Consider the following 27,402-nt stretch of genomic DNA (forward strand, 5'->3'; position numbering starts at 1 on the left):
CCTGTGTCCCCTCGTCTGATCTCTCTCTCTCTCTCTCTCTCTCGCTCTCTTCCACGGTCGAGGAACGATCCGGAGCTCCGATTGTCCAGGCGTCTCTCTCGATACCGCCGCAGATCTCGATCACTGAATGCGAACCATTCTTCTTGTTGGATTTGAATTTTCAATTTGTTCTTTTACTCTTTACGTACGTTTGGATTTCCGATCGGGGGTATCTTGCAGGTCGGTGATCGGTTGCTATCTCTGCCGGTTGAGATCCTACTGTCTGATCTCGGTTTCTCCTGCCGTGATGGAGGCAATAGAGGAGCTCAGCCAGCTGGCGGAGTCGATGATGCTGGCGGCCGCCATTCTCGCGGACGAGGACATCGACGACGGCTCCGCCTCGAAGAGGACCTCTACTTTCCTTAATGTCGTCGCTCTGGGCAATGTCGTAAGCCTCTCTGTGGCTCTATTCGGTCATTTGAATGCGCCAATCGCTTTTTATGTGTTTTGTTTTGTTTTTGTTATAAGATGAGTTGTTGGTTAACATCCAAGTTACACTTTTGAGTGGACGTTCACTGATCTTAGGGAGCTGGAAAATCTGCCGTATTGAATAGTGTGGTCGGCCATCCTATTCTGGTACTGCAAAATTCGAACTCTTTTGATGATTTATATGTAAGTTTGGTCGTCTATTGTGTTTCATAATGTTTGCGTTTGTCACAGCCGACGGGAGAGAATGGCGCCACTCGTGCGCCGATCACAATCGATCTCGAGATAGATGGATCGTTGAGCAGCAAATCAATAATCTTGCAGATAGATAACAAGTCACAGCAGGTTTCTGCAAGTACGAGTCTTTAAAGCTTTGTCAAAGTGCCATTTTTTGTTTGCTTGTTTCCGTATTTTCCTCTTGCTTACTCATATTGATCGTGTTTATTTTTGTTGTAGGCGCCCTTAGACATTCTCTTCAGGATAGGCTTAGCAAGGGCACTGGAGGTCGTAGTTCAGGAAAGAACCGAGCGGATGAGATCTATCTGAAGCTTCGAACTAGTACAGGTTTGTTCTCTTTTCATGGTCTCCTTTTTTGTCACGAAATGTTGTGTTTGATATGGAAGTGCTTCTGCAATGAAAGTTATTCGGGAACTCTGCTCAACAGTTGGATTGATAGGGTCACAGTGAGTGCAACTGGAGTTGGATTAGGCATAGAATTAGGCTCAACTCTAATTTCATTATCCTCAAAATTAAAATTATGTCTAAATTTAATAAATCAATCGGTAGATGGTTTAATTAGATTAATCCTCAAATACAAACTGTTCTCTAATAGGTCCCAAATAGTTTGTCAACTTATTATATTTGCTTCTGGTAATTATTATTATATTTGTTAACATAACAGTGACTAATTAGTTTCTATTTTGTGAGTTAACATGGTCCATTTTACCAGCTCCTCCTTTGAAATTGATTGATCTGCCTGGACTAGATCAGCGGTCTGTGGATGAGTCTCTAGTAAGTAGCAGTTTATGGTTTCTAGCATGCAGTAAATAAAATGGCATAGATTATGCCTTGTTCTAATATAATACCCTTTTAGGTTGGTGATTATGCTGCAAGAAATGATGCTATACTGCTGGTTATTATAGCAGCCGCTCAAGCATCAGATGTTGCTTCCTCGAGAGCTCTTAGGATGGCTAAAGAATTTGATTCAGAAGGTTCGTATGTGTGGCACACATAAAAATTAGCATTTTATATGTGATTCTTATTGCATTTTTCAATTCGTCAATGTATGCTTAAATATTATGATTTTACCATTCTACTCATTCTTTCTCTATATTGTTATTTTTGTAGGAACTAGGACTGTTGGTATCATTAGCAAAATTGATCTAGCAGCTGGTGACCAGAGAAGTCTTGCTGCTGTTCAAGCCCTTTTATTGAATCAGGGACCAAGAAGTGCTTCTGATATTCCATGGGTAGCTCTTATTGGACAATCTGTATCTCTTGCTTCAGCACAAGCAGGAACAGTTGGATCTGATAATTCACTGGAAACTGCTTGGAAAGCAGAGGCAGAAAGTCTTAAATCGATACTTGCTGGAGCTCCACAAAACAAACTTGGTAGAGTTGCTTTGGTGGATGCCCTCGCTAAACAGATACGTGAAAGGATGAAGATCAGGCTTCCAAACCTTCTCTCTGGGTACTTTATGTAGTTATATATTCTTATATTATTATTTAATTTTCCCTGTGCACTTTTTATCTTATTTGGATTATTTCAGGTTAATATTTGTGATTGCAGAACACAAAACAGTACTTCTCATGAGAGTTTGCTTGGCAGATCATGCTTCTTTCACTCTTATAGCATTAATGTTATGTAGATTATGCAAATGGCATGTGAGTAACTCACAAGGATGATATTTCTTGAAAGCATTAACTTAAAAAGGGATTGTTTGTTAGTGCTTTGAAAATTGTTCTGGCCTAGCTAGTTCAACCTGTTTGCTGGGAAGCAGACCAGAATTTGGCTGGTTTAGGCACATTGAAAAAGTCAAGAAACAGACAAAGCTGGAAAGCACTAAACCCAATTGATGTGGGATTTGCTTACATAGTATTCAATTTTTGATATAGTATTTCTTTATTCCTTCAGCTTGATTTGGTTGGACCATCTAAGCCACAAAACCAGTGCCAGGTAGGTACAATGCCTGGTCAAGTTTAAAATATTGTTTTGTTTTTATCTATCCTCTCATATATCTCCATAGAGTTCCATAAAACATTGTTCATGAAATTTAAATCTCAGACCTAGTAACTTCTTCAGTTCTTACAGACAATGTCTAGTTTAAGTACATATAGATGCACAAATTTAAATCATTGTGGTTTTCCCTCATCTGGTTGTATTATAATTTTTGGAAGTATTATTTCTATAAAAATGTTATTATTGTAGTCACCTGCTGTCTTTATCTTAGAATTTCAATGGCCCAATTTTTCACATTGCTTTATTGTGCTGCTATTAGCATAGCTATATCTATAAATTGTTGTAGTAGTTCACTTTGGTACACTAAGCTATTTTGCTTGTATTTCACAAAGGGATTAGTTGCTCCTCACAACAGGTTATTTTGCCAGATTTCATGATGCATTGTTTATGTTTTAATATGGCATGCATTTGTTTACTGATCTATGCAGATTACAGGGTAAGTCTCAGGCTGTCCAGGATGAGTTATTCAAGTTTGGTGAGCAAATGGCATATACTGCTGAAGGTACTAGGGCTACTGCATTGCAGCTTTGCCGAGAATTCGAAGATACATTTCTGCAGCATATTTCTGCTGGTGAGGTCAGTATTATGTTTGCAATACTTATGTTTGTGGTGAAAAGCTCAACAATGATCAGTTCCTCTATGAGAAATCAGTAATCATACAGGCACAGTTTACTTTATTTATTCATATTACAGCAAGAACCTATATGCACTTCATAGTGTCCACAAGTTCATCATAAGCCCAAGTTAATAGCAATTAACTTAGCTAAGCTTATAAACCCCATTTATGTCTCACAATGGGAACTAAATTAGATTGTCACAAGGCATAAATAGATTTACCTTCTTCTAATAGACCATTATTTGCATGCATCTTCCTTGCTGGTTCTCATTTTTGGAGACCTGATTAAATTTGTGATGTTCAAGTCTAGGCTTTGCTCATGGGCTCATTTTCATTTATATTCAAAATACATAAAAAATAATGAGAATTAACTAAACAGCATGTTTTATTAGGAATGCTAAAATTTAAATGGGAAGTTCTGTGAGAGAGCTGGTGTTTCATAAGGGTGCAAACCTTTTTTTTCCTTTCAAAAAGTTGACACAGAATGTGCAGTACATTTGCACACTAGTGTTATACTATATGAGTTGTACTCAATACCTTTGTTGAACTGACCAATGCCTTGGCTGCCATAATGATGGTGTATTCGCAGAGAGGTGCAGAATTGCTGTGTTCCAGTCAAACTACAAAACTAATCGATAATAATCGGCCTATGCAATTGGTCTCATAAAACTACTAAATTCAACTGTGGTTGGACTTGCGGTTGCAGAAAATAAGGGGTAGATAAGGTTTATGCTTTGATGTCTGGCCCTGCTGCCAGCACACTGTTGACACAATGCATGCATCATGCTGTCTGCAAATTTCTAATATAGGCAAAAGAATTTATGATGTATTACTATAAAAATATACATGGCATGACATAAGGACAAATAACCCTCTTATGTCCACTGTGTTTATATATTTTATGTACGAGTTTCAAAAAAAAACATACCAATGATCTGAATAAATGAATGTATAAATTAATTAACTTGAGCTATTTTATGTTTGTTTACCAGCAGGAAATTGCGTATGCCTAGAAACAACCTGCAATAGTGTTTAAAATAGTTATACTTTTATGATATTGCATTTATCACATGTGAGTCAGTGATATGGTGCTCTTATATGATCTTGTGTTGTGCTATGTTTGTGCAGGGTGCAGGTTGGAAAGTTGTTGCTACCTTTGAAGGAAACTTCCCCAACAGAATTAAGCAGCTTCCATTGGACAAGCATTTTGACATAAACAATGTTAAACGAGTATATTTCCATCCCTATGGTTTCTTACTAGCTTAAATTCCCTTTTTTTCATATGCCTAATTCTTTGTTTGTTACCTTGCCCCCTAGATTGTGCTTGAAGCTGATGGCTATCAGCCATATTTAATATCTCCTGAGAAAGGTCTGAGGTCCTTAATAAAGTGTGTACTGGAACTTGCGAAAGAACCATCAAGCCTTTGTGTAGATGAGGTGAATTTTCTTTTGTATTTGTGATATATGGCTTTTACACCTAAATTATTTGGCAAATTACCTCTTTGACCTTCACTTTGCTTCATTGTTAATTATGTTAGCAAATATCTGTAAACTTTATGTTTTATGAGAATGTTTCTTCCTGTTATTTAAACAGGTGCACCGTGTTCTACTGGATATAGTTTCGGCTTCAGCAAATGGTACTCCAGGACTTGGTAGATACCCACCATTTAAGAAAGAGGTACTATTGCAATCTAATGTTTCCATCTCAGAACAATGTTCACTTCCTTGCCACAGGCAGTTTTTTGTTAGATTTCTGACACGTGAAAACATTCAACTTTCATTGTGTTCTTCAAAAAAAGGTGGTTGCAATTGCATCTTCTGCCTTGGAAAATTTCAGGAATGAGGCAAAGAAGATGGTTGTTGCACTAGTTGATATGGAACGGTCTTTTGTTCCTCCTCGACACTTTATTCAACTTGTGCAACGCAGGTTTGTTGTTGTCCCTAATAAATTCATCAAAAAAATTTTTGAGGATTTTCTGCCTCTTCAATAAGTTATATTTGTCCATTTTTTTTGCATGGACGATTATTTATAATGATAAAAGGTATACATGGTTCTTCAGCCTATCTCCTATTATTAATATTATAATTGCTAGACATAGGTGAAGGTTCCTTGCAATGAGCAATTTAGCAATCAATTAGAAATATTTGTTTTTTTATTGCCGGAGGATGGTGATTTCATTCACAACATCCATGAGTTTCTTTTTAAATCTCATAGTGCTTTTAGTCAATTATATTTTTACAACTGTTAGGTGATCCTTAAACACATTCCTTTTGGCCAGAAGGTATTAGGAACTTAGATATAATTGTAGACTTGTTTTAAATATTAATTTGTTTGAAAAAATATTCTTGGATTTTTTGAAGATCATATGTTTGGATACTTGGATTCTTTAATGATTTCTCTAAATGAGAAGATCAAGATGCTTAACCTTTGTTTATAATAATTTGCAATCTATCCAACCAAAAGGTTTACATTCATCCAGATCCAAATTCTCACTCGAAGTTTAGAATGATTCCAGATTGGCAATATGTGAGATCCATTGGTGGTCCTTCATCAGATATACAATCTTCAAAACACCTCATCATGCCTATGGGATTAGTTGCACTCTGATTTCAATTGTAATAAACAACCCAAATCAGAGAATTGACGATTAATTTAGTTACACTCAACAAATGGCTCAAAATGTTTAAATGCCAAGTTAACAATAGTTCACCCAGTTAAACTTATGAACCTTCTTAGTCTTTGTTTAATTCAATAAGTATCCATGAATTTCCCCAACTCTCCATGTGGGTCTAAACTAGTGTGTCAGATATTCGAGCTTCTGCTTTTATGTCCCAAGCATTTGTTTTTGCTTTTCTTTTTGTTGTTTTCTGTCCCCATTTGTATTGTATCACAATCTTACTGGCAGAACTCTGACCATCATTGACATGGTTGATAATTGGTTTATCAAATGCTTTAACCTTTTTTAAAAACATTCCTTGGTCGCTCCACAAAAAAAATCTTTTTTTTTTCTGTAGTAGAGGATTATTGTTTTAAGAAATGTTTCTCTTGTTCATCTGGGTCTTAAATCTATGAAAAACTTCATGTTAAGCCTCTAATAAAATAAAGTACTAGCAGAATGGAGCGGCAACGACGTGAGGATGAGCTGAAGTACCGGTCATCAAAGAAGGCAAATGAAGCAGAGCAATCAATACTAAACAGAGTTAATCTATGATGCCTCCTTCCCTTCACTTTTATACAGTATAATTTTGGGAGTGAAGATTTTAGATTTAATAAAGATGTTACATTAAATTTTCTTTTAGTAGTCTAACATATTTTGAACATTTTTTTCTATTGATTAACTAGGCATCAAGCCCTCAGCCTGGGACTCAGCAGACAGGTGGTAGCTTGAAATCAATGAAAGACAAAACAAATCAATCAGATAAAGATGCAAAAGAGAGCTCATCCTTGCAGATTGCTGGACCATCTGGAGAAATAACAGCAGGTTATCCACCATCTTTAAAGTTACCTGTGTAGTCTTATTCCATATGTTAGATGATACTTGTAATGTTGTGTGTCTTGTTTTTATGTAGAAAACCATAAACCACTTAGCTGCTTTTTCTTTGCTACAAGCTTTAACAAACAAATGTCATGCGAATAACATATAATAAAATTATTTAGAAGGGGGAAATGGTTTGCAAAATGCAAACTCAAAATTAGAGTTTAGGAAATAATGATGGCAAGAACTAAATTATCTTAATCATACTATGCAATTAAAACAGCTGATCTCAGGAGTGTGTAAATAGGGGATGCATAATGAAACCGCAAAAACTATGAATATAAGGGTATAATCAGTGAATAGTTTATTTTTATCTGTCTGTGCCCATAATTGCATTGCAGAATTTGGATATAGTACATACTGTATTGTGGTAATATTGTAAAGGGATAACTATAACTATATATATATATATATATATATATATATATATATATATATATATATATATATATATATATATATATATATATATATATATAAGTTATAACTCAATATGGAAACCATTGACCTAAGATATTAATATGAGACTAAATCCACTATGATAATAATCTTATTATCCTAATAGTTCTAACACTCCCCTCAAGTTAGAGCCTAGGTATCATCTATGATCAATTAATTTGTTACATCTATGTCCAACTTGTTATATTTTCCTGCTCAGATCTTTATTGAACATGGTTGCCAGGGTTTAACCATTTGCTTCATATAGTAAAATGAAAACAAATTTTTTTTCTCGATTCAGATCTTCACTGGTGACAATAGCTAACCTTGAACTTTATTGGATATAACAAATTGAGAATAAGAAATTTTCTCTATTTAGGTGTTCATTGGTTCAAGTGAAGTAAATACCGCATACAAATAAAATAGATTTGATATTTTGGAAGGAAAGATAGAGAAGTCAAGAGAAGAGATGCAGAAAAGAGATTTACAGTGATGAAAGATGGCAGAGAAAATTACTTAAGATACGATAAAGAGATGGAGACGTACTCATGTGCTTTTCTTGCGCTGGAGCTTGGTCCAGCGAATGCAATCAATCTCACAGCTCACCATGCTACAAATGGAGTCGTGGCTCAGCTAAGATAGAGGACAACAAGCAACTATAGGACTAGGCAGTAGGTGCGTGACTACAAGGTAGAAGGCAGAGGTGAGGTAAACTCCAACGTGAAAGATAGGGGTCCCCTTGTAGATTTTGAATGGATTAAAATGTAGATCACTGGCTGGAGTTGGTTTTGTTAACAACTCCGTTTAGGAATTGAAGGAAAACACTGCTGAACTTGTGGGTCTTCCCTTTCAGGAAGTGGTGATAATTTCATCAAATCTTGGAATAGTGAGTTGCCCAAGGATAAGGAGCTGGAGAAGGCAGGTGATTGAGGGTGCTTGTAGTTGGACTCATAGTGTTATTTCACGGGTAGGCATATTACAATGATGGATGCTCGTCGACAAAGGACTGGTGTGAGTAGGTGACATGTGGCTCGTTTTCCCCTTTGCATTGACTTGTGATGTCGCAAGGTGACGACTTTACATGGGTAGAATGCACAATGCACAAAGGAGGGCTCATTCGAGGTGGTGGCTACGAGTTGCTAGGAAACGGCATGCAGGGTGACAAGGATGTTGTCTTTGAATGGATGAGAGCCAGGGAAGGAGAGAAAGGTTTGAAAGATGATGGGGAGGCTGATGGTCTTCCCATCAAAGGATACCTCTTCAGAGAATCCTAAGGAGTTCTAATACCATATAGAACTTCGGGGTAAAAAACATTGAATTGCAATATGTTGTGAAATATAGAGGCCAAAGTAGAAATCTTATATCTAAAATATCAATCTGTGATTAAACCCACTGCACCAATGATCCTATTGTCCTAATACCTCTAACATGCATGTTCTTTCAAAACAACAAAATGTTTTCAACATATAAGGCTCTTGCCAATGCTTAGTCTAGAGAAGATCTTGGTATGGTCATACCAGTCCAAGATTTTCTTTCCTTGACTCCAATTGTGCTGACTGGTCACCCAGGTTGCAATGGAGCAAATTTCAAATTGCACTGTGAGTTAAATATGCCAATTAACTTCCTGCTATTTCATTCTGATTCCTTTTCTTTGTTTTCACTTTCTAGTTTTTTCTATATTTGTCTGTGTTTTCTACTGTCAATATGCAAATAAGCTAGTCATGTCAACCTTCTGTTTGTCAATATTAGATGCATGAGCTGGTCATGTGGTTCACAGTCAAAGTGGCTCCATACCAGACTTTTCATAATTTTAACTGACTTCTTAATCATGTTGTTTCAGCTTAGTCAGCAATAAAGACTCTACATTATGGAAATTATGTTAGGTTGCTTTCATTTATAGGGTGGTTGCTGAAAAAAAGTGGAAAAGCAAGTGGCTGGAGCAGGCGATGGTTTGTCCTCAATGAGAAAAGTGGAAAAGTTAGTTAAATACTGTTGGAACACCATGTTGCCTTTTGTCGAACTGTTTATTTTCTGGATAACAATCAAACGTTGATTGCTCTTCCAGCTTGGATACACTAAAAAACAAGAAGAAAAACATTTTCGAGGTGTTATCACTTTAGAGGTAATTGTTCCTTCCAGATGATCCTGTACAGTTTCATGTGTACATAAATTTTTTAAACTACTTTTTTCCCATAGAATTTTGTTTATCAAACCCCTAAGTTAAGCATATGCTAGCAACAATTGAGTGCTATAATAACAAGCAAAACAGTTGCCGACAAAGATGTGCACACTCTTTGACTAACTTGCTTGAAAGACATGCCCATTTAATAAACCCCTGCGATAAACAACCTTCTGTCTGCAGGACCCTTGAGATTTGAAAGAAATTCCAGTCATTACAGATCTTGCAACATAATTGTGTGCTAAAGTAATTGATGTGTGATCTGAGTTATTGGAGTTTCTGCTGCAAACATATCTGACTCAATGGGAAAGCAATTTTAGATTTTAATGCCCTCATAAGCATATGCTTGATAACTTAATTCCAGAGAACGATTTTCATAAGAATTTCCATCTTTGTACCATCCTCTTCTAGCGTGTCTTTTTTCTTGGCATAGAAAGACATGTATTTATATTTGAAAACTCTTATCCTGAAAAATAAAAACTAATGTCCTTAGGTAGAGTAGTTTTGTGGAAGTTTTAACATCTAGATACAAAGGTTTGGGTTTCTCATAAGTCATTGCTATCATTTATGGTTTCATTTTATCCTGTGATTCCTGGTGGATATTGCAAAGAATTCATGACTGTATTAGCTTTATACATTCATCTTTATATATGAGAATTAAATAGGTAGATTGTGCAGATGTTCATATACCAATTTCCTTTCATGACCAAGTCCTTACACCTGCAGGAGTGCAACATTGAAGAAGCTTCAGAAGAGGAATCTTTCAAGAGTTCCAAAGAGTCAAAAAAGGCAAATGGATCAGATAAACTTTCAAGTCTAGATTTTAAGTTAACCAACAAAGTTGCTTACAAGACAGTGGTTAAAGGTAGCTGCAGAATGTGTTGATTTCTGATACTTTTGCCTCATTTAGTGTATGTTTCTTATGCAATTAATACGTGCTTGACCTTGCAGCGGAAAGTACATTAATTTTGAGAGCTGAGAGCATGGTTGACAAAGTTGAATGGGTGAATAAGATAATGAATATTTGCCAATCTTCCAAGGAAATGCCTTCTAAAGGCTCATCTGGTCTTGAAGCTAGTCCCTCGATTAGACAAAGTCATTCAGATGGTTCACTAGTTAAGTCTTGACTGCCAGATTTCCATGTTCAGGAGAATGTTACCAAAATTAATTTAATTTTTCATGGAAGACCTCAGCATATACCAGACCTATTTGATCTTGTGGCTTCTCTTAACAAAATTCCAATAAAAATAGTTTTACAAGCCTAGAAAACTGCTAGGTACTGAAAAAAAATTCCACCAAAACAGTGTTGCTTGAATCTACATAGACAAAATTTTGATTTGTTTGTTTATGAATATCCACTTTTGAAGTCATTGCTGATCATAGATCCATAAATATTTACAAGACAAACAATGTTACTTAAATGATGCTTTTTTAGCATGACTTTTAGTGCCATCCTAACTTTCTTAGGAAAATTTGGATATGTAGGACACTATGGCTAGAAAGCCAGCTGATCCAGAAGAAGAACTTAGATGGATGTCACAAGAAGTCCGTGGTTATGTTGAAGCTGTTTTGAATAGTCTTGCTGCAAATGTTCCAAAGGTAAGTGATTATATTAGGACCTTTTAGTCTAGTTTGAGTATTATGAAATCCTTTTGACATGCTTCTCATTTTGCTAAGCAGGCTGTTGTGCTTTGCCAAGTGGAGAAAGCTAAGGAAGACATGCTCAACCAGCTATATACTTCTATAAGGTTTAATGAATGCTTTCTTTACATCTTGTTGGGGAAATTTGCACAGCTAAAGGAAAATAAAAGGAAAAATTTTCTTCCTTATAAGCACAAAATGCACACTTCACTTCCATGTTGGATTGTAACTACACTAGCAGAATTCACTGTTTTATTCACTTGATATGAAAATTAATGACTATCACACTAGTTTCCAGTTAATGATCTGGTTGCTGGGGATTTTCAAGTTGTCAGGAGTTTCAACTTACCCGTAGTTTGTCTGCATTTTTTCATGCATTAATGTGTTGCACTGGTGTGTCATATTATCTACTCATCCATTTCTACTGATAGGAAGTTCATTTGAAGCTCCTGATATAATTAGAGAGCATCTTTACTAGTTTTACATATGGGATTCTTGGGGATCTCCTATTTTCCTGCTTCTAAGTAGTAAAAATGTGATAAAGAAGTTTGCAAACAACTTTATCTTGAACTCTTTGGTCATGTGCTGATTCTTAATGCATATCACAACCAAGAGTGTGGTTACAGTAGTAGACCAGTGGGTCTTGTTCTACATTGTCATAAAGTTGGTCTTGTTGTATTACTATCTATCTGAAAGACCATCAAGTTTCTGGAAGAATCATAATTCCCTTTTTTTCCCAGCATACATGAAAAAATAATCAGCTACAGAGATCCCAACTGCTTGCTGTTTAACTTTCTCTGTTGACTTTTTAAATGATCCTTTAATGAGGTTTTACTGTCCATAATTTCTTGCAGGATGGTAACTATTATTTTCATAGGCTAGGTAATTCTGGTGATGCTTTTTGGAATCTCAATACAAAATTTTCACTGATCTATGTCTTCGAGAATCCATACCACTTGCTATTGCCTATCAGAAGCTTCAGAAAAATGTGAAGTGCGGTATCAAGTTTGCACTTGCAATTTGCATGTGCAGACAAAGATATCCAGTTAATCCATAGTAATAGAGCTTAACATTTTTTCATTTTGAATATAATGTTTGGTATGTGAATTCTCTATAACCTCCCTTTTATTACTTGGGATATATATATATATATATATAGGAATAATATGTTGTACAACACCCCGTGATTACCTAGTACACTTTTTTTTAACTTCAATTTTCATTTCGTTTAACCTAAATACTATACCATAAACCCTAAACCCTTAACACTATACCTTAAACTCTAAACCCTTAAAGAAAAATTTAAAAAAATGTGTTATGTGCTCACGAGGTGTGCAACATAAGCTGTACAAAGTATCATTCACCTATATATATACATATATAATGGCTAATTCTGTTTAATGATTTTTTCTGTTGAAGATTTAAACTCAAAGGAAAGTACATAACTTCTCATTAATGTGTGAGTTCAATATTTGTATTCTTCCTATTTCCATATAGCACTCAAAGCATAGCAAGGATTGAAGAACTACTCCTAGAGGACCAAAATGTGAAGCGTCGACGAGAGAAATTCCAAAAGCAGCAAGCTCTGCTTTCAAAGATTACACACCAGCTAAGTGCTCATGATAACCGAGCATCAGCAGCTAGCTGGTCTAATGGTGACACTGAAATAGGTATACTTTTTCTGGGTGATCCTACTTCGAGTTCTGTCAATTTAATGTGTGACATTCCCCTCACTTGTACTTCCGGCCTTACCTTAAAGTGGGGCTTTGATAATTCTCTTTTGCACGACATTGATTGTTTATCCTATAAGCAGAAATTTTATTTTGCAAACAGAACAACATGATTAAAATTCTGCCATTGCTATTATCATCCTTCTTGAATCTTTCTTTTGGTAACCTGTGAAGATTATCCATGGTGAACAACTTGCCTAAACCATTATCTCTGTTGCTGTGCAGAAAGCAGCCCAAGGAGAAATGCTGCTTCAGGCGATGATTGGAGGTCTGCCTTTGATGCCGGCGCAAAAGGGCCAGCCGGTGACTCTTTCAGGGGGTCACCCAGATCAAAAAGTGCCGATAGCCGTGGTAGTTCTCGATACAGTGACCCGGCCCAGAATGGTGACACCAGTCTGAATTCTGGTGGTCGACGGACGCCAAACAGATTGCCTCCACAACCACCACACTAACAGATTCTACTAGGCCGCTAAGTTGCGACGGGAACACACTAACCTTCTCATGTCTCCTCCATTTGCATCATTTGGTTCAAGTAAGAGTAGCAAAACTAATGGATCTTTTCTACCCAATCTACAATTTACATTCTTCTACATTTATGTTGCAGTTTGTTTATAATTCCAGCCGCTCCAGTTCATTGATCATGGAGTCAGCTGAGCTACTCGATCATTTGGTACATCAATTCTTTTTAGTTCTTTGTGTCCAATTACCTTTTGTTTTTTATTCCAGAATTTAATACTTCTTGAATACCGAGTAATATATTAAGGAATTTTTTACCACTTCCTTAGAAGACCTTCTGAAATTTTAAAATCATCAAAATACCTCAAGAAAATTTTATATCGCTAATTTACCTATTACAATAACAGCATTGAAGCTATATCATATAACTTTTTAATCCTACCACAAGATTTTATGTAGCAATAATCTATCTATTTATAATTCAACTCAGCTTATCGCATTGTTAACAGTAATTCTGAAGAAGTTGATATATATATCAACTACAATGTCGGTTGATAAGTTTTCCTAGGAATTACCAGTTGTCCTCTTAACGATAAAAAGTACAATCCATGCTCATAAAATTTAATTAGTCGCTCACGTCTTTCTTCCATCATAGTGATTATACCTTTGATTAATATAATTCACTGATGCAATACCAATTTATAAATAATTGAACGCCTACATGATATCCAATATAATGAGGAATTCTTGGTTCTGGCTGATCGTTGTGACAAAATTAATACCCTCAACCTACACTACTCCCCTTCTCATCACCTTGGCCGAATCCACAAATACTCTCAAGGAACTGATTCAATCCTTCCAAGGATCATCCTCCATCCTCACTTCCGATGGTTCGATCACTTCTGCCTCTGCTGTCTCAGAGCTTGCTGCCTCGGCATCAGCTTCTTCTGCTGCTCCCTGCGAGTCTGTTCTTCCCCACCTTCCACCAAGTGCAATGGCCATCATCTCATAGATTTTGTTTCCCAGTTCAGCAGGACTATCAGGCTGAGGAATAAATCTTGGTCATTGACGAAATTGGAAATTTTCTTTCTTTAAAAAAATTGTCATATTTGATAAGCACAAAATTCTACAGATGATATGACTTGATGAACAGAAGTGACTGAAAGAGGTCTAGTTGTGACTCACAGTATAACCACTGGATATTAGTGCTGTGTCGTATAGTAAATCCACGGCCCTCTTTGCTTCAGCACTGCTTGGGTCATTCTTGCAGGCAGCCTGCAATGGAATAGCAGTTTAAGCAAACTTATTCAACTCCAACAGACTTGCGAAATATCGGTAACAAATAACCAAGGCAGATTTTTGTGTTGGTAGTTATATTCCATTATGTGTCGAGTAGATCGGACATCTTACATTCAAATCTTTCACGATGGGATGATCAGGATTGATTTCTAAAATTCTTCTCCCTCGCATGAACTCCAAGCTCGATGTGTCGCCGAGTGTCTGTGCTTTCATTAGTCTATAGACCGCAAAACATTTTTGTTGTAATACATTTTTTTCCCAATACAAAAAACAGAAGACCACAATGAAATCAGCTTATGATGGGTATGTAGGACAAAGAAATAACAATACCTTTCCATGTTTGCTGACCAACCAAACTTGCCAGAAACAAGTACACAAGGCGAGGAGCTAAGCCTTTTAGAAATCTGAACTTTTGCTACCTTGTCACCAAGCTGCTGTTTCATCCAATCACAGAGAAGATTGTACTCTTGCTTTTCTTCTCTTTCCTTCACCTCATCTTCATCTCCTGTATCAAAAATTTTCATCAGCTCAGCGCATATAGAGAGTTAAAAATTCATAATATAAAATAGAATGAGTAAATGGAGGAAAATAACCTAATTCCAAGTCTTCTTTGCTGATGTCAACAAACTTCTTTTCTTTGTATGTCTGGAGATTTTGTATGGCAACTTCATCAATGGGTTCCACAAGATACAGAACCTGTAGATCAGATGTGATTACTTGAAAAGAAATGAAAAAACCATGAAGATAAAAGACATCTACTCGAACATTTAAAAATTAACACCTACTTCAATATCCTTTTGGACAAGTTTTTCCAGGAATGGAGCAGTCTTGGCACTTTTAAGGCTGTCTGTTGCCAAGTAATATATAGCATTTTGGTTTTCACCCATATTTTCAATGTATTGATCCAAGCTTATCAATTCTTCCTCGCTCTTGGAAGAGTAAAAGCGCAGCAATGGAGTCAACCGCTTGTGATTTCCAGAGTCTTCGATACAACCCAATTTTAGAAGCTTGCCAAAATTCTCCCAGAACTTCTTATAGTCCTGCAAGAGAAAAACATGACCATTGGTGCCTAAGATAACATACGAAAGTACTACATATTCCAACTATTGACCTCTTTATCTTCGTTCTCAGATAACTCTTGAATCATATCAAATGTCTTCCTAACAAGTCTCTTTCGCATAATTCTTACCTGTAAGACAAAAATACAAAGTGGTAGTAAAAAAAACAAAGTTTTTGTTCCAGATAGCACAATTCCATTTTAATTGGATGAAAATTATTGCTACATACATAAAAATAAACTTACAATTCGACTTTCTTGAAGGATCTCACGTGAAACATTGAGAGGAAGATCATTCGAATCAACTACACCCTTCACAAAACTTAAGTACCGAGGAAACTGTAATTTCAAATAAATCATCAACACATTTGAGAAATATATACAAATTGTTAAGATTTCAGAAATAACATACTTACAAACAAAGGAACAAATTAATTTAAACTTACCAATTCACCATCAAAATCGTCTGAAATAAAAACTCGCTTAACATACAAACGGATGTTTTTGGTCTTCGGATTTATTATATCCTCATTATTTAGAGGGGCCATCCCAGGTATATAGAGAACACTTCTGAATTCCACCTCACCCTGTTCAGTTTATAAATGCATGTCAAATTTAACTCATTTATCCTGCTTTTGTCCTTCAAAAGTTTTTTCACAATGGGTTCTGTCATCAATACCTCAGTGGTGAAGTGTGTGTAAGAAAGAGGATCCAGGAACTCATTGAATGTCTTCTTGTAGAATTCATTATATTCATCTTTCTCAACTTCCTTGGGATTTCGCATCTGATACATAATAGCGATGAGACTCTAATTAGTCTTACAGGAAAAATTGAACCAACCAACATAAGGAGTTCAGGGCCATGGGTAGTAACTCCGAGAGGTGAATTATTGAACCTACCCATATAGGTTTGGTCTCATTTGCCAATTCCCAGTCCCAATACTTCTCAGTTACAGTTTTCTTCTTCTTTTCACCCTGCCAATAAGCAGAAAGTGAGATCTTGGATTACACATAAAAGAAACTAAATCACACTGTAGAATCCCTACCTCAGGCTTGGGCTCGTCTCCTTCTTTCAGTTCCTCTTCTTCCTCAACCTAGACAATATAATCAACCCAGATAATATAGGCAAAATCCAGTTTTACACGGCTAGAACCAAAACGCTAAGAGAAAACATAGGCGAGCATTCCAGCATGGGAGTATGCATGATCAAACAATCGAAATAAGTGAGCAAGGAGCAATGTTTTCACCTCCACTGTCCTTGATTTCTCCTGCCAAGTATATATGGGAAAGGAAACAAACTGAGAGTAATTCTTGACCAATCCTTCGATACGTGATGGGTCCGCAAATTCAAACTTATCATCCGGCTGCAAAAAGAGCAGAAATTTAGGATTTCAGTGAACAACACACTAATTTCTTAGAAGGAGATCAAGTGTCCATACTCTTAAAAACAGAGTGATCTGTGTGCCACGTTTTATTAACTTCTCAGGATCAGTTTCTTCTCTTATGACATATGAACTACTATCTGCAACTGCTTCCCATACATACTGTTTATCAGATTTTGGACTTTTTGTTGACACCACGACCTGTTAATCAGTTGGCAATAATTGTTAGCATCCAAAGGCTGAAGCATAATCAACCATCTTTTCACTATTAAATACACACAGGAAAATGCTACAAGAAAAGGTACCCGTTCAGCAACAAGGAATGCAGAATAAAAACCAACACCAAACTGGCCAATCAAACCATTGTCTGTCCCAAGATCTTTGTTTTCCTATGCATTATTCAATAGTAAAAGGTTAAGATTACGCTAGACAAAGATGACAATATAAGTTGGTATAGGACCATGATGAAACTCATGTAGCAACAAAATATAAATAGATACCTTCAGAGCATTTAGAAATCTTGATGTTCCACTCTGAGCAATAGTTCCAAGGCAATCAATTAGCTCTTCTTTGGTCATCCCAATACCAGTATCTCTGCCAGATTCGAACAAATTATTTCAACAAACAGTGCAACTAGAATTAAAGGAAAAGGTTTTTTAAAAAGTACAATACGTTATGGTTATAGTTCCATTATCGGGATCAGGCCTGATGCGTATCTCCAAATCACCAGCATCACTAAGTAGTGAAGGATCCGTCACACTCAAAAACCTCAACTTGTCCACAGCATCACTCGCATTGCTGAATAGGGGCAGCACATCAAAAACCAAGTAACTGAATTTGTAAATCTAGCATCCACTAGAAATTAGAAAGGAATGGTTGAGACGAACTCTCAAATATGAGATATTTAGCTTACAGAACACTAAATCAAAAATAATTATTTTATTTGTACAATCTCATCATCAGCCTCAGTAAACAAACGCAATTAATGACCCAGTGGCAGGAGTTGCCGAGCAAAAAAACACCACAAAAAAGGAAATAAGAACAGGCAAATATCCCATAACAAGAAGCTGAGCCTCAAGTTCATGAAAGTTTGGTAAACCATTAGCAATCGGCACATAAATAAAAAGGATAAAATATTTAAAAAGTTATTCCAGCATGCTCCATACAGGACCAAAAATAAAAATGAATTAGTGCTGCAGTTAAAAATTGCAATATTAAATAATATTTGGCACAAACTTCCCCACCAGACAATACTAAAGAGAAGATGCATTGTTTTTCAGTTCATAGTTTAGCCTTTAGACGATGACATACATATATATCAATGCTGTGAAAACTGCAGGATATCGCCAAACTATCTCTCTCAAACTTAACTGGCTAAAAACACAAAATCACTGCCATTTTGTGTCGCATGGAACTATCTACATTCCTATTTGAACGCATTTGTGTACTTACACCAAATACAAGCATTCAAATTGGCTCATACAATAGCAAATGAGATCATAAATAGTGACGAACTCAAGTAAGTGAACCAACCTTACAAGTTCCCTAAGAAACACCTCTTTGTGGCTATACAGACTATGAACAATCAGATCCAACAGTCGGCTGACCTGCATTCAACCAAGGTATAGAAACCAAGTTGAGATCACAAGGAATGTCAACACATACAAAGCAAGAAAAGAGAATAAATTCATACATGGAAACTAATAGAAAATTGGAAAAGTAACATATGTTCTTTACCCATTCTGCAGGCATCATAGTTTTTAAATGTACCTTTAAATCCTAAATTGAACAATAAAAGACAACGCGGCTCATGTTCAATAAACTGGATATTGAAACCAGATATATAGTTTGTGGTACGAAACTGGAGACAACAGCACAAATGATGAAAATTAGGATTATATCAAGTATCAATACGAGAAACGTGGATAAGTGTCGCCAGGTTTAGAGAGAACTTCTCTTTGCCCAGCATATCAAAAAAGATTCAACATTTCCTTCTCAACAGTCACGAATTTGTTGTCTGAACCAAAAGACTAAAGAAAGCAAGAAAAAGAAGACAAACCAAATCGGAAAAAAAACAAAGAATATAACAGAAAATTCATTCAAGACTCCCAGTAGAACATAGAAGAAACGACGACCTACCTCAGCCTGGTACTCGAACTTCTCCCCTGAAGCCTCCTCAGCGCCCTTCTCGGCGACGGCCGCGTCGCACCGGATGCCTATCCCTCGCCCCCTCCGCTCAACCTTGCATCGAAGACCGGCGATAGCAAACAAGCCCCTTGACTGGAGAGGAAGAGGGACGAAGGAGGAGGTCCGGAACCTCAGAGCACGAGCAGAATTCGACCTCACAGCGGTGGAAGGAGGGTGGAGAGCAGCGGTAAAGGAAGTGCCCAAGCTGCACCTGGATAGAACAGGCGCCATGGATTCGCCGGAGAAAAGGAGTGGACTTGTGGATAGGGATGGGGGCAGTGGCGAAGAACCCTTTCGGATTTCGGTGAGCGAGGGTTTTGAAGGAAAGAAAGGGTCTTAAATAGTCACGCAAAGAGGATTCTAGAACGAGATTTATTACCCCTTTTTTTTTCCTAAATAATATTTTTGCAATGGATTCTTGCGTCTTCTCGAATTCAGAATTTGTCTTTACTCCTATTTGAATCTTTTTTCTCATCAAATTTTAATTTTATTATATGTGCAAATTATAAATTTTAAAATAATTGACAAATAATATTGGCACATATAATAAATGCACAATAATATCTCAAACTATAAAATTTTATAAGTTTAAAAGGATGAGTGTATAAGAGTGTAAAGGAATCAAATTACTCATGATCTAAAAAGTCTTGATTCAAAAAAAAAAAATATTTAAGTTCATTCAATTAAATTAACTAGTCAAATATAAATCTGATTTCGAACTGAAAAACATTATCCAACTGAATTCAAATTTAACATTATTTAATTTGAAAGCTAATGAACATATTTATTTAGAGACTTGGAAACATATTCGTTTTCATTAAGATGCTCATAAATATACTTGTTAAAAAGTTATTATTATTATTATTATTATTATTATTATTAATATTAATAAGAACTCGAATTAAATTTATTTAATTTTTAAATGAAATATTTTTAAATTGAACTTAAGTCAACTATTTAATTTCATTACGAATCAAATTCGAACTTAAAAATTAAAACTCAGATCAAACTTGAGCTTAAAGAAAAATCAACTGAGCCCAACTTTAACGTCTTATTGTTTCGGTTCGGCTTGGTTGATTACACCCCTATGATCATGCAATAATTCATGGAATTCGCTTACCCAAAATAGACTTGTGAAGCATAAACAAAAGCATGAACACAAAGCCAAACATCTAACCTGGAGGCCCTACTCTGGATGGGGCAACTTATATTCGAGTCATTGTGTGTTCTGAGCCGGCCGGCCAGCCAGTCGCCAGACCATGTTTTCCGACTGAGTACTCTTTGTGATTTCCCATTTGATCGGTTGAATCCAACTGGTCGATCAAATCGGGATTCGAAAACCTTGCTACTTATGAAGCATTATTGCTAGTTAGAATACATTGCTGCTAACTATGAAGAGCATTTGTACAATTCAGTCCTAGCTAACACCAGCCATAACAGTTCTCAAGAATTCACTCAGTTCTTAACTCTAATACACATGACCATATCAACTTGAATTCAATGCCAAAAAACAACTACTGGAACTGGAAAAATGTAGAACACTACCTGACTTTATTCTCGATTCTACAAACAAGGTACACTTGGAAAAGAAGCCACAGTGGTTCTCTTCTCTTCTTTGGCTATTGATGCGAGAGGATGTATGAAACAGTCTATACAATATTTACACCTGATATACCACTTCATCTGGATGAGCATCGCCTATTAGGATTAGGCCCTCAACTGACAATGGAAAGAAGAATCTTCTCCACTGGCAACCAGTTGATATGACATCCGGAGGTGGATCGATGATGATCAGATTTTCATGCTTCTGAAGGATACCGATAATGCTTGCGGTGTTGCCCTCCTTGATGTACCTGCCGTGCCATTTTCCAATTAGAGTCATGACAAGTTGGCAATAAAAGAACACCAAATGATATATAAGCCAAATAGAAGATAGTTCTCAATGCCATTTTCGTTAATGTTACAGAGATCATGATGATATACCAACTTTCTGAGGTGTCACTTGATCTTATTCCTTTATTTCCTCTATTGAACTCTAAATAAGGGAACTATGTATCTAGGTTCAGCAAGAACAGTTAGGTAATTATGTTGTCCTCTTTCTTTTGAGTAATGATCATGTTTTGCTGCTATAATTTGCTATCCACATTGATCAAGTACAGAAACATTGCTGAGTACTATTTAAGAGCCATCTAAGTTTCATATTCTTTCATAAGGAATTTTTACATATTATATCAGTGTTTTTGGTATATAGATTAAATTTTGACATGAAATTTTTATTTCATATGGCATCATAAGTACAAAGAAGATATAGAAAGTAAGAAAGGAAAGCAAATAAGTTGATGCCGGCACTGCAAGTTATTACATATGAGCACAGAGGTTATAAGGAGAGAAAAAACAGTTTCTATATTCTGCCTCATCCATCTGTATGATATATATGCATCTTGCATCAATACGAGATTTATGGGTCGACAATTGAACATACCGATGAAATAGATATGGAAATTTAGCGGATTGAGATGTGGTCATTTTGCAAAAGAAATGTTGTTTCTTCATGGTTAACCAAGATAAACTTCAAGGTGCATGAATTAAAAATGCTCATACAAAAAGTAGATTTGACAGCAACGTTTGGGAATGGGCTTGTTCAAGTGCAAACTACTTGCTTAATGAAAACATAGTTAGCTAGAAAAAATAAATGCAAAATAAAAATGAAGAAAACAAAGGAAGCACAGAGAAGGACATCCAGTGTGACTTTATCGCTCTCCATACAAATAATAGTGAAATAATAAATTGGATAAAGATGTCAATTGGATATTCTTATTATACGGCTTATGAAAGCAACATTATGAAGCTCGCCCCCAAATAGTTGGAAAAACATCGCTTAATGATGACAATCCAACTATTTTTACAATTCATTCATTCTCAAAAAGTTTCCTTCTGTTTTCAATAAGTGTAGTCAATATAAGAGAACTGATTGCAGATGCAGTTAAATAATTACCACCTAGCACAACACTTAAGATCAATTTGCCCAATTGCTCAAATTTTAAACTGTTCAAATCTTACCCTTCTTTAAGGTGCATTATGCGATCATCATGTGGAAGATTGCGTTCTGTCATCCAACTTATAAAGTCAGGAGACAAATCTTTATTTCCTTTGTTTATTTCAATAATAGTGGCAGGCTTAACGAAAGACGTCACTCTGGCTCCATTTCCAGCTCTCACAAGAAACCTTGTTCCACTATCTGGGTCAGATATATAGAAATCTGCAACATGCCTCTGTCAAAATAAGAAACTAATCAACTGAATAGCACTTCCTAGACATTGAACTGAATTTGATACAGCATAAAAGAGTAAAGTTGGGCACTTAGTTGTTGCAACAAAGCCAAGCTGCCAAATAGCTAGTAAAGGTCTAAGTGTGGCCCGTAGTAGACAGATCTCCATGATAAGAGCCAACGAAGACAACACATGAACAAGATGGTTAGCACATGCAGAACACACTTAGGCGGCACAGTATATCTCAAGTCATCATACAAGCAAAAGAGTAAAGCTATGATTAGTTGCTTGTGGAGGGATTCAGAGAATCTTCCTCCATGGTACAGTAGCATCATCGACTAGATCAGCTGCACACATGCACAGACGAGATGAGGTCAGGACATGGATTTGATGACTTCGATGTGTATAGTAATGGAGAAGGACAAGAGTAGCAAGACCACTTTAAAGGAAGGCCATTGAGTACTTGGAGTCAACTCAATGCTAGCGTGCAACTTAGTGTTGCGCCTAGTTGGCTTAATAGTGTCAAATAAATCCTAATTTAAATTAGAGTTTTAAGGTTGATTTTCTATAAGCAATGTGACGTTTGAAATTTCACAATGAATGTGACTCACCGATGGATTATTTCACAGCCTAATAGACGTTGTGGGGTGCATTTTGAGAGTGCGGAAGATTTTGTGTGTGGAACCTAGCTTATAAAGTTTTCTATCTAAGAGAGTTTTTTAGTGCCCCACCAAGAGGTGAGGTTTTCTGCTTTTCTCCTTTCATATTAAGGTAGAAAACTATTAAGGATTGTGAGATTTCCAGTAAGATGGACAATGTATTTGTTCAATTTTTATCATACATATGGAGTTGGATTCTCTTTTTATGCATAGGTTTATGCCGAACCACATTAATAGATCTCATCTTTCTTTGTGTGCTAAGATAGACAAAAATTCCAACATGTGGCCTTGTGGTGAAGATTATCCTCTATTCTAGAAGCACCAAATTTGAGTCTGCAATTATATCATAGAGGCGGCAAATTCTAGTAAGTGATGCTAGAGTGGTCTCCAACATTATGCAGTGGTAGGCACTTGCCATTTCAACAGTCTGAAGTTGTTTAATACAAGGCAGATCTCCTAAGAGTTGGTTTCAAATGCCAAAAAAAAAGTCTGATCCAGATTTAAATAAGCATTATTCATTACGCAATTGTCCCAATTTTACTAGACAAACTTAATTTCATACGTTCACGATGTCACAGTATCTATCTATTCTTTTTTATCATATACATATTGCTCTACTTATCCAGCAAACTTCCCTGATTTAGATAAGGCTATAAGCTTGCTCAGTTGTTCCTACATAATTATAGTTGAGCAGATCAGGTGTTAAAATTTTCAGATGTAGCAACTATTGCAATATAATTATGACGCCACCGCTGTATTTTTTATGTGTGACCACATTTTTAATTCCAACCTCAGGAAAGACGACTTTATCAGTCACTTAACAACCAAATCAAAGTCTGACCTCAGCATATTTGAGTTCCCATGTGGAACACTTGAGAGCAGGATTAGTAGCAAATCCACTCCATCCTCTATACTCGTCCAGCTCAGTAGATGCATATATACACCTGGGGATATTTTGATAAGATGATTCGAGAGGGATGCTTCCACAAGTGACATGCTGCACAGAAAATCAGGGAGTAACTGAAAACAGTCAAAATCCAGCAAAGCTAAGCTGACAATGTTGCTTTCGATAATGTGAACGCCTTAACATGTGCCAATTTTGAAACATTATTGAAAAAACTATCATTTAACAATCAAAAGTGCATCTGGAATGATACAGAACAACTGAAAATAAATCTAATCCCAAGAGCAAGATCCTTCTAAACTTATTTGAGAGATTCAATAAGAATTTAGTCACTTGGATCATATTGAACAAATGTCTGAGCAACTTAGCAAAGGAAAAAAACAAGAAATATGTTGAACAATCTCTTGTTGAAGTAGTTACACTAAGTCGTGTCCATGCTTAAAATAGCATCTCTATCTAAGAAGGATGAAAAGGTCTAACATAAAATGCTTGTTCTCCCAAACAGGCAACTATCTAAGAAGTTGACGTTCAATATCAGGAAATCATAAACTGAATGCATAAGTTTGCATGCTGGCAATTCATCCACAAATTGCATCGTCAAACTAGTGTGCTTCATTCACCTATCCCATAGTTAATTCTATTGTTTGTCAACAGTTGTGAAAGTGTCGTCCTGCTAGATTGTTCCAATTTATCACCTAATTGCAGAAAGGAAATCCAACTCAGACATTGTTTACATAGCTCTAGATAAATGCAGTGAGGGTTCTAATCCCAGACAAAATCTTGAGATATTCAAAAACTTCCATCTTGCTTGGATCCACATAAAAGGCTAGGGAAAGACGAAATGTTCTATTGTGCCTAGTTCTTCAAAAATAGTTTCACAATTAGTGAGACAAAATCTTAAATTTAGAAAATTCTCTATTAGATAGTGTGATAGCTCAATGTAAGCAAGAGTTTTCCATCCTCTGATAGAAACAACATATCAGAGGGCAACAAGAATAAAACAAAAGAAAATAACGAGAGAGAAAAATAGTTGTTGATTTGTTGTAAAGCTTTGAGTCGAAAAAGGAATACCCCAGTGATTTTAACCAACTTCCCAATTTGGAGATTTCTAGTATCTATAGAAGTATTCGGGTAGAACCGCCAAAATCGTTCCACTTCCTCCCTTCCCCTGGCCCAATTCCACACCGCCACCACCGCCACCGGTGCCGCCACCGCTGCCACCCCAATCAGAATCACCAACCTCCCCACCGCTACCAACACGAATGCACCCGCCGCGAACCCCGCCACAAAAACCGCCACCAGCGCCCATCTCCAACCCCGCGACAAACCGAACGCGAACGCTTCCTCCTCCACCGCAGTCACCGCTCCGCCGTACCCATCCTCAGTCTTCTTCCCCCTTGCAGACGCCGAAGACTGATCCGTATGCCCCCCGGACGAACGCAAGGGCCTCGAGGTGATTAGCCCCGTGGGCGGGATCTGTGCGAGCGGCCCGGAGGTCTTCCGCGTCGGCACGGGGACGGATCCGGAGGAGGAGCGCACGAGCATCCAGGAGTGAGACTTGGACACCGACCTGGACGGTCCGCCGCCGGGATCTCCCGCGGCGGGAATGTGCAACATCTTGCCTAGCTCTCCTGACTTGTGGACATCCCCTCCGGTGTATGGCGCCGCCCTCGACCCCACCGCCGGCTCCCGCTCCTTCGGCGGCTCCGGAGGCCCGGATACGATCATCCCGCTGCTCAACTGGTGCGTGGTCCTCCGCACCGACATCTCTCTCCCCGTCTCGCGCCCCAGCGAACGTACTGCAACTCTACAAGCAGTGAGGAAGAAATCGTTAACCAGATGACGACGAACCATTTATAGCAGCCCGATCCAGCCATCTCAGCCGTCCATTTCCCTGAGGACCAATCTTCACGTGATGCGGAGGCCCATCAGGGAGTTGATGATTCATTATTGAATGGTACTCCTACAAGACGAACCCTGTTCGTTCACTTGTGCACGTAGCGGGCCAGTCTGATTTTTTCTCAGTTATATGATAAGGGTGCATTTGTGGGTGAATATCGTGACGTGGCGGTGGGCCATAAGTGGGCCCGTGGGCTCACTGGAAGCGGCGGGGACGTCGCCTAAGTGACGAGAAATCCTGACGAGCGACAGATGGCCGGTCCACGGTGGCAGATTGGGGCGGGTCGGAGCTGCGCCCTGCCGACACGTCTCGACGTGGACTCGCAATCATACCTTATCGATCGATCGATCGACCGACGACGCCGAGGCGTCTTCCGCCGTGATGAACGGCCTAGATGGGAGAGACGGATGCGGGGCACCAGGAGGGAGGGTGACGGAGAGCTGACGGCCCATGACAATTATTTGGCTTGAGAAATGAGAGCTACCCGATCGTGTACTCCTCTCTCGATCGGTGGTGGTGAGGTGGTCCCGTGACCATGCAACTACGAGTAAAGGTCAGATGTAGGGCTTCTGTGCTTCTGCGGCTGTGACGTAAAACGCGGCGAGCTGTCGGAATCAAAATTAATGGTTGGCGGGAAGGGGAATTGAAAAGATACCAAAATTTATAAATAAATTCTTTAAAATGGATTTATCTTTTTGTTTATTCGTAAAAAGAATGTCTGATGTAAATTGTGTCATCTTTCTGCTGGGATTATAACAGAATAAAACAAATATTCTTAGGCAAATTTAATGATTAAGACAAACTTAAAAATATATATCTTAACTCATTAATATTCATGAATAAAAAATATAAATTGTTCATGAATAATAATTAAAATAATATCTAATAATAAAATTTATGAATTATATTCATCAATAAATTTTTTTAATTAATCAAATAAAGTTTAAAATATAAAAATTTTTAAAAAATCAAATAAATTCGAATTTTGAGTTGGATAATATTTAAATGAACTAACTCAAGCTCATAAAGAATTAAATCAAATTTGAACCACTATGTCTATTATGTAAATATTTAAATAAATAAATCTTGACTCCAAAGGTTAGAGAATACACGAGAGTATTTGTATATATTTGTTTCTAAATTTAAAATTTTAATATTACTATATGGTTGTAGAGCATTCTAATTTTGAAAGGCATGGTACATAGTGATTCTAATAAACATAGAAAATACACAATATTATTTATTTGTAAATTTATAACAATTTAGGTTGATCTATTAGTTTTAATTAAAATTGTCATTTGCTATTCTAAAAGAAGAAAACAATTTCTTAGGATTTAAGAAATGCATATGAAATTTATAAATTTGGAATAGTTTAGTTTAGTGTCGTAATTTTATTTGAAAATGTTATATGGTCTTAGACTAATCTTAAAAGAAAGGCATACGACA

The 27,402-nt window shown here is 36.9% G+C and overlaps 3 protein-coding genes across 3 annotated transcripts; 1 reads left to right on the forward strand and 2 right to left on the reverse strand.

The window, feature by feature from the left end:
* The first annotated feature begins 277 nt into the window (after positions 1–277).
* LOC141838742 (dynamin-2A-like) lies at positions 278–13,296 on the forward strand. Its single transcript, XM_074726304.1, has 22 exons — positions 278–427; positions 565–615; positions 700–820; positions 922–1,029; positions 1,415–1,476; positions 1,559–1,676; positions 1,813–2,155; positions 3,133–3,280; positions 4,449–4,550; positions 4,638–4,757; positions 4,915–4,998; positions 5,120–5,247; positions 6,436–6,520; positions 6,664–6,802; positions 9,195–9,271; positions 9,360–9,416; positions 10,200–10,338; positions 10,425–10,588; positions 10,959–11,072; positions 11,154–11,221; positions 12,612–12,784; positions 13,070–13,296. The coding sequence occupies exons 1-22, from the start codon at positions 287–289 to the stop codon at positions 13,294–13,296; spliced, it is 2,769 nt and encodes a 922-aa protein (XP_074582405.1). The 5' UTR covers positions 278–286.
* Positions 13,297–13,984: 688 nt separating this feature from the next.
* On the reverse strand, positions 13,985–19,517 carry LOC141839720 (heat shock protein 90-5, chloroplastic). The gene is made up of 19 exons (XM_074727537.1): positions 19,177–19,517; positions 18,571–18,644; positions 17,710–17,835; positions 17,538–17,631; positions 17,343–17,426; positions 17,095–17,238; positions 16,903–17,019; positions 16,702–16,749; positions 16,556–16,630; positions 16,336–16,440; positions 16,103–16,243; positions 15,903–15,995; positions 15,711–15,788; positions 15,385–15,639; positions 15,193–15,295; positions 14,930–15,104; positions 14,711–14,816; positions 14,486–14,575; positions 13,985–14,344 (listed from the first exon to the last, which is right to left on the reverse strand). Exons 1-19 carry the CDS (start codon positions 19,453–19,455, stop codon positions 14,150–14,152), a joined length of 2,382 nt encoding a protein of 793 aa, XP_074583638.1. The 5' UTR covers positions 19,456–19,517; the 3' UTR covers positions 13,985–14,149.
* Positions 19,518–20,611: 1,094 nt separating this feature from the next.
* On the reverse strand, positions 20,612–25,834 carry LOC141842033 (putative membrane protein At1g16860). Its single transcript, XM_074730247.1, has 4 exons — positions 25,128–25,834; positions 23,994–24,149; positions 22,285–22,496; positions 20,612–21,077 (listed from the first exon to the last, which is right to left on the reverse strand). Exons 1-4 carry the CDS (start codon positions 25,821–25,823, stop codon positions 20,885–20,887), a joined length of 1,257 nt encoding a protein of 418 aa, XP_074586348.1. The 5' UTR covers positions 25,824–25,834; the 3' UTR covers positions 20,612–20,884.
* Between the last annotated feature and the right edge of the window lie 1,568 nt (positions 25,835–27,402).

Source organism: Curcuma longa, chromosome 11 (genome assembly GCF_044706935.1).
Source record: "Curcuma longa cultivar G26 ecotype Majalengka, Jawa Barat chromosome 11, ITB_CL_G26_1.1, whole genome shotgun sequence".
In the NCBI taxonomy this organism is placed as follows: Eukaryota; Viridiplantae; Streptophyta; class Magnoliopsida; order Zingiberales; family Zingiberaceae; genus Curcuma; species Curcuma longa.

Excerpts from the sequence above, each read along its gene's own strand:
- LOC141839720 (XM_074727537.1), bottom strand. The coding sequence starts at position 19,455 with ATGGCGCCTGTTCTATCCAGGTGCAGCTTGGGCACTTCCTTTACCGCT. Across the intron at positions 15,640-15,710 it reads CTGAGAACGAAGATAAAGAG|GACTATAAGAAGTTCTGGGA; the intron begins GTCAATAGTTGG and ends TTTCTCTTGCAG. Across the intron at positions 15,105-15,192 it reads CAAAGAAGACTTGGAATTAG|GAGATGAAGATGAGGTGAAG; the intron begins GTTATTTTCCTC and ends TTTTTGATACAG.
- LOC141842033 (XM_074730247.1), bottom strand. The coding sequence starts at position 25,823 with ATGTCGGTGCGGAGGACCACGCACCAGTTGAGCAGCGGGATGATCGTA. Across the intron at positions 24,150-25,127 it reads AGTTGGTTAAAATCACTGGG|CATGTCACTTGTGGAAGCAT; the intron begins GTATTCCTTTTT and ends TTTTCTGTGCAG. Across the intron at positions 21,078-22,284 it reads ATAATGCACCTTAAAGAAGG|GTACATCAAGGAGGGCAACA; the intron begins GTAAGATTTGAA and ends ATGGCACGGCAG.
- LOC141838742 (XM_074726304.1), top strand. The coding sequence starts at position 287 with ATGGAGGCAATAGAGGAGCTCAGCCAGCTGGCGGAGTCGATGATGCTG. Across the intron at positions 6,521-6,663 it reads AGCAATCAATACTAAACAGA|GCATCAAGCCCTCAGCCTGG; the intron begins GTTAATCTATGA and ends TTGATTAACTAG. Across the intron at positions 11,073-11,153 it reads TTGCTGCAAATGTTCCAAAG|GCTGTTGTGCTTTGCCAAGT; the intron begins GTAAGTGATTAT and ends TTTGCTAAGCAG.